This window comes from Alligator sinensis, unplaced genomic scaffold, assembly GCF_000455745.1.
Source record: "Alligator sinensis unplaced genomic scaffold, ASM45574v1 scaffold480_1, whole genome shotgun sequence".
NCBI lineage: Eukaryota > Metazoa > Chordata > Crocodylia > Alligatoridae > Alligator > Alligator sinensis.
This window is the reverse complement of record NW_005842462.1, coordinates 559,478-570,859: the sequence shown is the minus strand read 5'-3', so window position 1 is coordinate 570,859 and position 11,382 is coordinate 559,478. Positions and strand designations below refer to the sequence as shown.

General features: G+C 42.3%; 1 protein-coding gene across 1 annotated transcript in view; it reads left to right on the top strand.

Moving 5' to 3' along the window:
• Nucleotides 1-6: 6 nt before the first annotated feature.
• LOC102376224 (piezo-type mechanosensitive ion channel component 2-like) overlaps nucleotides 7-11,382 on the top strand; it is a 518,739-nt gene continuing 507,363 nt past the window's right edge. The window contains 1 exon segment of the mRNA XM_025212438.1: nucleotides 7-251. Within this exon segment, the coding sequence (XP_025068223.1) occupies nucleotides 188-251 (64 nt within the window). The 5' untranslated portion in view covers nucleotides 7-187.

Here is an 11,382-nt window from a genome sequence, read left to right as displayed (position 1 = left end):
GCCCGCCGCTCGCATGGGCCGCCGCGAAGATGCTGCGGGGCCGCTGAGGGACCATGCTGCGCTGCCGCGGCGCTGGGCAAGGCTGGACCTAGCCGCGAGATGAGGCGGTGCCCGGCGTGACCCCCCTGCCCCGCCCGCCCCTCTCTTTTGTGTTGGCGCCTCGACCTGCCGCCCGGCGCTCCGAGCAATGGCTACAGAAGTGGTGTGCGGGCTCATCTTCCGCCTGCTCCTGCCCCTCTGCCTGGTCGCAGGTACGTGCGTGCTGCCGGGCGGGATGATCGCTGGGGCTTCAGCTCGGGGGACAACATCGCCGTCCCTTTGCTGCCCCGGGGGCCGGTCCTCGGAGGGAAGGAGCGGGTGCTGAGCCTGGGGGGCCGCCGAACCCGAGCCCCCAACACCTGAAGTGCTGGAGAGGGACAGGGTGGGTGGGGGGAAGACCCCGCTCATACCCCGTCCCCTCTGCCCCGGCTCTGCCCTGCGCTGGGGTCCGAGCCTGCAGTGCCCAGGGAGCGGGGAGGCTTTGGTGGCTGGGCACCCCCCAGGCCTGGCATTCAGGGGAGCCCCAGGGAAAGGGGCGAGATGCCCTGATGCCGCTGTCCTGTTGTGGCCACTTCATACCACAATCCTTTCTCTTCTCTCTTTTTGCTCTGTTTGTTTCGGCGCCTGTTGAGAAGGTCGCTCCCGTGCAGCTGTGCCCTTCAAACAGGGGCATCTGCGTGGGTGACAGGGGTGCATGGGTTGCCCGCTTTCTCCCTTGCTTGAAGCAAGGATGTTTTCCTGGCGGGCAAGGATTGCATGGAGTTATTACTAGGCACCCATCCAACGGGGGAAACAAAAAAGAAAAGGGGGGTGGTATTATTTTTGGACCAAGACCTGCAGTGCCGGCCACTCTGACAGGTTCCGTGGCTTTGAAAATCAAGCTTGGACTCGGTGACAGCTGTGTTGGGGAGGGTTTGTCTGTTTCACACCCGAGACCTCAGTGTCCCAAAAGCAAGAGGATCAATCAACCAGGAGATCTGGAGCTAGAAATCTCCAGAAGGGGCTTGGGATTGAGTTGCTGTCAAGTCGAGGTATCAAAACCCACGCTATGGGTTTCATTAGAACTGTGGGACCAGAGTGGGCAGCCCTAGCTGGCAGAACTGTGGCAGCCCTAGCGGGGAGGACAGATGGATTAAATGTGTAGATAGATTGTAGGTAGGTAGATTTGTGTATAGAAAGATAGATAGATCATGTGTATAGATACATAGAGTTAAAGTATTATCAAAGGTCCCTTTAATACTACACTGCATTTTCACTCACAACAGCTGGCCCCGTCTGTAGGCAGGGATACATCCATTGCAAGCATGAGCAGGACGTGTGTAGAAGGTGGTGTGTGTGGTATTGCAGAGAGTCCAGAACTCGGGTTAGACACCAGGTTTTCTCCCTTTTCTGAATAGTTAATCTCTTGGCAGCAACGGAGCTTTCTACATCCTAAACTTCAGTGTGGAGCAGAGGCAGGCCCCCCCCCCCAGTTATGTGATCATAAGGGACAAAGGGGAGAGAAAGTCTTGCCCTCTCCAGTATGTTCATGCTCAAGAGTGGGGTTGTAGGCCAATAAAGCTGGATCTTCTCCCTTGCCGCTGAGTGGGGGATAGTGGCTGCAAGTCCTGTGGTTTTGAGACATGGCAGTGCTGCTCCCTCTGCTTTCCCAGAGCACAGGGAAAAGTGCAGTTGGAAAGAGCAAAGGGGTGAGCTTGGAGCCAGGCACTGGACAGCCTTGGCAGCTCCTCCACTCACTTGCGAAGGACGATGGGCTGTGGGGCACTGCTGCACAGCCCGGGAGGGGGAAGCTCCTCTTCTGCAACTCCCCGAGTGCAAGCAGGAGGCATGTGTGTCAGACCGGGCGCAGCCAGGCTGCCCCCCTCCTACACCCCTAGCCCCCTCAGGGAGCAGCCCCCTCAGGGTGTATCTAGTTCCCACCCATGCACTAGACTGAGGGCAAACCCAGGGCGTGGGAGGGCTGGGTTGGGGCTGAGGGAAACAGGCGGCTCCAGGCCCAGCACCCTGCTCCCTGACTGGGGCCGGGCCCAAAGCCTTGCCCCTGGGCTTCCCCAGGGGCCGCTTGCATTAATCCCTGCCGGGGGAGGGAGTGTAGTGCATTTGGGATACAGCTCTTCAGCTTGGCAGACAGAAAGCCTTTCCCCCTGCCTGCCAGCTTTCCTTTGCCTGGAAGTGGTGGTTTCAGGTTCTGGCACCAAGCATGCCCTGTTTGGTGTGTTGGGGTGCACCTCCATTTGGGAGCCGCATCTAATCAATGCTGGGCTGCTCTCCATTTCCTTTGGCCCTGAAACCTGCAGGGGACCTGGTGCTCTTATGTCTGGGCTCTCTGGGGTAAGGGGGAGGGGGAATTTGGCTAATGGAATATGAATAGAAAGTGCAACCAGATTTGTGGGGTTTGTTTGTTTATTTGTTTAATGCCTGCTTCACAGGGTGCATATGTACCCAGTGCTGTAGGGCACAAGGCACTGGTAATTTAGTCGAATTCTGGAGGGCATGAGGTCTGGTCTAGAGGAGTGCAGTTGAGCAGCCTGTCTTTTTGCCATCTCCCTGTTCAAATTGGGATCACCTCTTAAAGAACTTGGCAGTGCCTTCATGTGCTGCTCTTCTTTCTCCAGACTGGCCATAGTTAACATTCCCAAATGTTTGTGTGTACACCCTTCAGGATGACGAGGCAGGCTTTGGACTCTGACTTCCTGACAAATGAGTGGTTTTACTTCTAGTCAGTAAGAATAGCTAGGATGGTAAACTGATCACTCTTTGAAATGTAAATCTTTTGAGTATTTACATATTTTGTTTCAACAATAACTTTTATATGTCATCCTCGGACTGTAAAGAGGAAAACTTACAGTACAAGGGGGGTATAATTCTAGAAAAATGCACTCCTAACATCACACTATAAAATGCAGCATGCAGTTGATGACATTGCCTTGCTACCAAGTGCTGCTTACAACAGTATCTTTCCTTGCCGTTCTCTTAATTTCTGAAAAGATTAGTTTCATACATGTTTAGCTACCTTGATTGTTGTTTTGTAGGGTATGTCTATACGGCACAATGCAGAGCCATGCAGAGATACCTGAGTTCCCAGCATGGCTGCATGAGTGAAGTGCTTTGTCTAAGCAAATCAGCCCTGCTATGAAGGCTACGTTGGTAATCTGTGCACAGCACTGTGTTGTCCACTGAGCACATATATAGTTGTTTGCTTTTTTAAAGTACTGTAGTAGTTATCTTCGTAAATGTAAATTGATATTGTCATGAGATATTCTCAGTTGAATTATATTTAGAACAATAAATAATTAAAATTTAAGAGCTGGTCTAGGTTTTTTTGGATTCTGGGTTGTTGAAACTTTTTTTGGAGATGTGGAAAAGGGATATGTGCAATGGGCATTGGTTTGATATTATGCATGATGCAATAGATCAAGTTAGGTTTTTACTGCTAAAGTCTCAAAGTTGTGACTGCTATGCTCTTGAAGATGAAAGCCTGCCAGGGCTGCATTGTATCACTTCTTGTTATCCTAAGTGTCTTGACCACAGGTTGTCACTTATTTCAAACTGTGAGAGAGAGTTCATAGTGGATTTTGGACAAATAATGACTAGAATACCAAAGTGATTTTTACCTGTGTGACTTACAACTTTAACCCATACTTCTGGTATTGAAAGGATAGTGCAGTAGAACTCATTCTATTCTAGCCGCATCTCAGCAATACCATGTAAAGAAGCAAATTATTCTCCCGTCCCCCCAATATGAAGTCAACTATTGCATGATTATTGAACAAAATAGATTTACTGTCTCACATTGCCACTGTGGCATGGAATTTATCTGTCTGATTTCTGACATTAATGATACTATATTACAGCATTAAATAGGCTGGAAAATATAGGGGAAATAACACACCAGATGCCCCAAACTGTTGGGGGCTATGTATTTTTTAGAATAAGAAGTTTTCAGTTGAAAGATGGACGCTTTAAGAAAGAAAGCACTGATATAGCTACTTATTTTCCTTGCTGTGTCTCTCGGGTACGATTAGTGCAATCAGTGGGTTGGGGTCAGGACAGAAACGCTGATGTTTTGCTTTCTGCATGTAACTCCAAATATGTTCAAGGAAAAAGGATAAGCCTTGGTGATAAAGGATTGATTTGTTTTTAGTAGCATTTATTTCATCTCTGTTTTGAGCCTAGAGAATTACGGATCTAAGTGCCTATTAAAAACAAGAACCTCACATGTGTGAAAACAAAAGCTTATAAAATGAAACCTCTGGCACAGCCTTGAGGTTTTGCTATTGATCTACCATAGTATTCTTCTGGCCTGTGAAATAAGGCAACATTTATGCATTATCTGACATGAGTGACTGGGGTACAAGAGAACTCCTTAAAGTACATAAGATTTCCAACTCGCCTCACAGTTAACATTTTTCTAAGAAAGAATGCTACATTTAGTAAGACCAGTAAGTTCTGATTTTATTGCTAGGTATTATTATTATTATTATTTTTATTACTAATATTAAAAAATCAACAAAAGGAAGCAGAGCTTGTGGTATTTGCATTGAAAAAAACCCCATATTTTTAATGCACTATCTTGGAATTGGCATAAATTGATTGTTTGGTATAGTACTCATATGAGCTTCTAATATGCAGAATGCTATTTCCCTCTTTGCAGCTATCAGACCTCAGCATTTTAAAGAGGTTAATTATAACTACAGTCTTAAGCTAATTGCTTCATTTTGTCTCAAAAGCCTTAAACCACAGCCTCTATGTAAACCACGATTTTTAGCTCATCTCTATCCAATTGTTTTATTTAATTCCATTAATGAGTGTTGTTAATTTTCCATTTTTTTTTTTTTTTTTTACCCTACACTTCTCAATTCTGACCAGGATAAAGGGTGTACATTCTGAAAAGGTGAGAAAAGGTCAATTTTTGGAGTTTGGTAGCCAGACCAAAAGCAAGAATTACTGCATATATATTTTTTTTTAATTGAGTTTTTGTAGACCAGATAAGTTAACATAATTCATTTAGGTTCTTAACCAGATAGATTAAGATAAAAGCCTTCCTTTTTTTGTTGACATTGTTTCAGTGGCTAAAAGGATCTAATAGTTACATTACCTGGGTTACAGTAGACCAAAAGCTGAACCTGAATCAACAGTGTGTTTTTCTTGCAAAGAAGGGGAATAGTGTACTTGGTTTTAATTAACAGCACTGTCACAAATCAAGGGAAGTGATTCTTCTGCCTATTTGGCATTGGTAAGGCCTTACCTGGAGTACAGTGTTCACTTCTGGGCCCCTTGAAGAAGGTTATGGCTAGATTATTAAGAGTCCAGAAGAGAGCAACAAAAATGATTGGGGGTCTGGAAGGCAAGATGTATGAGGAAAGGCTAAAGGAAATAGGGTTATTAAGTCTGGAGGAGAGAAGAGAAGGTTGAGGGAGAATTTGATATGTCTTCAAATACCAAAAGGGCAACTTAAAGAGAGGATGGAGATGGCTTTACTGACCATAGTGGACAGGACTGGGAGCCATGACCTCAAGCTGTAGCGGAGGGAATTTAGGTTGGCAGTTAGGAGGAACTTTCTGGCTGTAGGGGTGGTCAAGCATTGGAAGAGGCTACCTAGAGAAACTCTGGATTCTCCATCACTGGCAATTTTCAACAGCAGGTTAGATACTTGGCTGGGATGATTTAGTGATGATCCTGCCTTGAGCAGGGGGCTGGATGAAATGACGTCATGAGTTCCCTTCCAGCCCTGTTCTCCTAGGATCCTGTGGTCTATTTTTTTTTTTTTTTTTTTTTTAAAGAAAAGTGTGTTTTGGGGGGTGGGGGGGGTGAAGTACCTTGGAGTACAGCCACAATTGATACTTGATGTTATCCTGTGAAAAATATTAAGGTAAATGGGTTAGAATTTTTTGATAAAATAAAGGCAATCCAATGGGACAATTCATTTAAACAAAAAGAAACAGTGCTTCCTATTGATTTCTGTGTGAAAGGTGTTTAAAACTAATGGTGTGATAGGCAAAATGTTGCATAATGAATATGACAACATTTATTTAAATATACAAATCTGGTGGCATAAAATTAAGATGATAATCAAACAATTTTGCTGCTGTACCAGTCAGACCAGGCTATATTGTCAAGGTTATATTAGTAATTATATATGTAAAATATGCCAGAAAAATGTAAAAGCTACAGTGAACTTTAAATTGTCAAAACAGAAAGAACTGTTAGTTATCCTTTACAGACCTTGGTTAAAGCATTTTCCAGTTACAAAGAAAATAATTATTTTTGTTGTTATTGCAGTAACACTAAGGAGGATGTGATTTTGATGAACTCAATGTCAGGGATGAATATAGAGAGAAATTGTTGTAATTATTGGGAGCTACTAGTATATGAGGGTGTTGAGTGCCAGTATATGAATTTGAATAGATAGATATAATCAATGTTTTTACAGTGAAGCCTTAAAATATATGTGCATCTTAAAAAAACAAACAAACAACCCTTTTCATATATCTTTCCCAATTATATTTTTTGCTTTTATGGGTAGTCTGGAAAAAGTATTTTATTTGTATTTAATAAAAAATATTTGGGAAATTTTTATAAGGAAAACAAGAAAAATATCAAGCTGGTAAGACACTTCATCCAAAATGTATGGGAGATCTTAAGCTGGCTAAAAACTTTGGGGCATTATTAACCATTCTGCTTCAGTGAAATTACAAGTTTTTCTTCTGTTTCAGTAGAAGCTGATTTAGAACTTGTGGTAAGTTGACAATGAGGGGGAATATGTGGGTCTCTGGGGGTTTACATGGCAATGCGTATGCCAGTGTTGTTGAAATAGATTAAAATTTTCCCATGTCCAGAGGACAAAATGGGCTTTAAGTCTGCACGATTCCTGTTTTAGGAGAAAACTAAACAAAGCATGTAGGTAAAGTGGAATCAATTAATAGAGTGCAATGTGTGGTTCATGACCTAGAAAACTATTTAGGATTGACTTGCAGCACTGCCTTGCACCAGTAGACAGGTGGTGATACTCCTTTACTTAAAGATACAGCACACAAGAACACAATCATAATGTCTGCTCTCTTTGTACATAACTCACCATGATGTATGTAGCTATCCCTATTTCATCTAGTATTGTTGCATGTCTAGCCCACTTAGAAAGTTAAAATTAGATGGGCAGAGTATTTGCAAGCAAGCTAAATACTTCAGCATATCTTTTATCACTCTGATTATTTTGCAGTTATGCTACATTGAAACAGGTTTAATTATTTCAAATGCTCTGTGTCAATGTGCAGTCACACACACACACACACACACACACACACACACACACACACACACACACACACACAAAAAGGAAGCGGACAGCCTGCCAAGAGACCATCAAAAAGAATGATAAAAATTCTCATTTAACAGTATTTAAGTTCTTGTGCATAAATACATTGTTACTTCCAAACTTACTTCCCAAAATAGTGTTTTAATATTGTTCTGGGTCATAGTTTGTTAGAGACTCCCTTTTCATGTCTTGTATAGAACCGTTTCTCTACAGGTTAAATTACAAGCCGGAAATTTAGTCCTATTCTCTATATATCAGAGTAAGCCAAACAGCATGAAAGAGCAGAGGTTTGCATATTTTGGAAATGGATACTTCCCTGTTTTATTGTGGCAAATAGAAGAGAATAAAGCCATTAATGTATCTGTACTTACAGCCAATATTTTGGTGTATGTCTGTATATGTTATAATTCCAAAAAACTGAGTCACAAAAAAGTTATAAGGCAACAGACTGGTGGATAAAGTTCATCTGTCTGAATCCTTGTAGTACTAAAATCATCGTTTCACTAGGCAGCCTAAGTCATTTGCTGGAACAGAAGAATTACAGATTCTGGCAAAAACAGATAAATACTTCAGAATGGTTAACCCTGCTAAAAAGACAATTGTGAGACACTATCAATCAATTTAATGCTATTTGAGAGGATTTCAAAGAATAGACTCCCTCTTCATAACAATTAAAATATTTTTTCAGACATTAAAATACGTATTTGTACTCATTTCTCCCTTGCTTTCCCTTTTGGTAAATGGAGAACTTGATGAGACTGAAATGCCTGGTTCTCAAGAGTAGCTTTCACTCAGAAGGAAGTATTTTTTTTTTTTAAGGATTACTAAATTATGGCACAGTGTAGCAATCTAAGTACCAAGTTTATTTGCATATGGTGAAGTGTCATTATATAGATAAACAAACTTTATGGAACTGAAGATGATGTTAAAATGTGATGACTAAGAAAAAAGATTCTCCAAGGTGTATATTTGGTATATGTGATTTAAGCCTATTGCTTTAGGCATTTCTGAGGACACTGCAAACATGTTCATTTTTTTCTTCATTATTCTTTTTAACATTACAGTCAACTAGTTGATGTACACCCAGTTTGTCTTCTGAGATGGTATTGTGTATGTTATATAGCACTTTTCTGATGGTGCAATGATCTTGTGAGATCTTGGAAATTAAGCAGGTCAGAGAGGTAGGTAATAGTTCGATGGGAAGCTTTTAAGGAAAGGTCAGGTGCTGCTGCCAGCAATATTGGTAACACAGACCGTGGCACAGTTCTTTCAGAGTTAGTATTGAAAGGATGTCTCATTCTGCTGCTGAAATGTACCAGTATGTTGGGGTTGGTCAGATCACAATTTTGAAAAAACTGGGAAATGGAGAAATTGGATTATGTTAATTTGTCACACTACATATATAGATGTAGTGTTTTTGATTGTTTTGTTAAATATGTATCTTAATGCGTTATTGTGAAAGCATGCAAAGTATTCAGGTTGCATTACCTGGCTGAGCGAATGTCTTTCTGAGGCATCTCACCTACTAGTTTCCTATAATGAGTAATCAAAATAGTAAAGCATGAGGGTTACTTTGTTTAAAATTTTGTATACGAGTGCCAGATCCTTTTTCGATTTTGTGCTAAAATTTCCCTTACTAATATCCTATCGCATTGACTTTCACAGGTTAGCTCAACTTTGTTAAGTAAGTCTTTTTAACAAAGGGATCATTTTATTTTAAATTTGTTGCCTCAGTAAATAATCTTCTGGATGAGAAGTGTGTATAATTACTTAGATCAACAAAAGCCTAACATTATATTTACTCTAAAACTTTAGAATAACATTTGCAGGACATAAAATCAACCATTAACTGAAAAAATTAACAGCGGTGAGTTTCATATCAGCATGTTTGACCAATTCTGAGAAGAAAAAGAATATGTTAAAACTTTCTTATTTTTTGAGCAGATTATTTTAGTAAAAGTGTGGTGTTCATTTCAAGAGATTACAGACAACACAGGTTGACAGTTCTCCCTGAATTCTCTGTTATCTTCATTTTAGAAATTCTATTGCAAATTTAAAAAAGAAGTAAGAAAATGTGTGTGATTAGAATAATTAGTTCTTTTTTGGCAAAATATTACAAAACACAAGATTGCAGACATTACATACTGTTCTGCGGTTTCCAAGCTGCTAATTTGTTACTTAGTCTGTCAGAACTGTAACTAAAAGCAAAAGGATTGTTGGTCAGATTGTGTCCCTTGCTTCCAAAGTCATGCCAGAGGTTTAAAAGCTGCATATCTCACTGAATTAAGATGGTTTTGGAACTCCACTGGATTCTGTCTCCTTGTTGGTTTTGTACATCTGTGCGTGAGCATAATGAAAATGTACTAGACAATTCTCCCAGTGACTGTCTCTACCTAGACAGACTAATGCTTGCAGAGAAAGTGTTGTTGCTCTACTTTTTCCAAGTATGTAGGTGCTATTAGGTTAAATGTGGTTGATAATTTTGGGAAAGTTGTTGTCTTTTAAAAACAAATAAATCTCTGTGTGTGTGTTTTGGATTGTCTTAAAATATGCTTAGCTTTTATTAAATGTTAAGAGATCCCAAAGATGGGGAAGTTTGTGGGGAAGGAGGAGGGAAGAGAGAGAGAAGCAGCATTTTAAGAGTTGGTATACTTTCCTCATAGTCCGAAAAAGCTTTATTTCCACATTGAATGATAAAATGAAAGTATAATATAACCAGGGATTCTGATTTTCCATTTCCCATCAGAAAACGGGGAAAAAAACGCAGATTTTCCCTTTTAGCTAAGAAAAACATGTATTTTTTTATTTTAACACAGAAATGCATGAATTTTGCTCTTTTGCAAAGAGCTCTCTGCAGGCTGGCAGAACTCTAGCCTCCAAGGGGATGGAGGGGAGTGGGAGGAGGGTGTTCAGGCAAGGGGCACCATGTACATGTATATGCACATGGCCGCCAGGCAGTCTGGAGAGCAGCTGCCACAGGTAAGTCTGGTGGCGAGTGGGGATTGAGGACTCTGTAGGGAGAGGGGGAGGGAATTGGGCAGGGCTGGGGCCAACATTCCCTCTAAAGTGTAGTGGTCCGGGAGTGTTCTGCTTTGGTCCGAGAGCGCAACTTAGAGGGAACCTTGGCCATAAACACAGGCCTTTCTTTTGATTTGAAATTTGCTTTTATTTCTGCAGTGAATGCATTTTAAGGAGTAGAAGATTGGGTATTCATTTGGAATTTATTTTTCACTTATTTACATGCCTGTTTTTGATGGTGGAAAGATAACAACAAAAGCTCAAATCTCACTCAGATACAGCTTCTCTTTATTTAAATATGCACATGAATTTCAATAGGAACTTGTTGTATTTTCCTCAACTTCTTTTAAAATCATTAACGTGTACCATTTCTAGCTTTACTGCACCGTATATGTCATATATTGGCAGTGTAAAAATAGCGAAGGCCCTCAAAGCCAGGAATCTCAGCCCCCATCCCTACATTGCCTCTGGGAGCAGAGTAATTTCCCAGCCCTGGCTGCAGCCCCCGCCTCGCCATGCCTCTGGGAGCAAGGAGGTACATGACGCCGGGGCTGGGAAGTGGAGCAGTTCCCTGGTGCCAGCCCCAGCCTCCTCCTTGCTGCCGGGAGCGGAGCAGTTTCCTGGCCCCAGTCCCCACCTTGCCTTGCCTTGCCTTGCCTTGCCTTGCCTTGCCTCACCTCCAGGAGCAAGGAGGCACCTGGCATCGGGGCTGGGGCATCGGAGCAGTGCCCCAGCCCCCACCCCTGTCCCCACCTCACCTCTGGGAGCACATGGCCATGGGGAGGAACCACTGCCAGAGCTTACCTGCAGTAAGTCTCCCACGCCGGCCTCAGTGCCTCTGCTGCACCCAACTCCTCTAGAAGCTGCAGCCCAGCTTCTTATTGGGTGGGTGTTCAGCATTAATAAGTTTGTGTGTGGCATGGTTTTAAAGTGTGCGTGGCTGCGCATGTGTGCAGCTTAGAGGGAACCTTGGCTGGGGCTGCTGCCCAGCCAAGCGGTACATGGGGCTT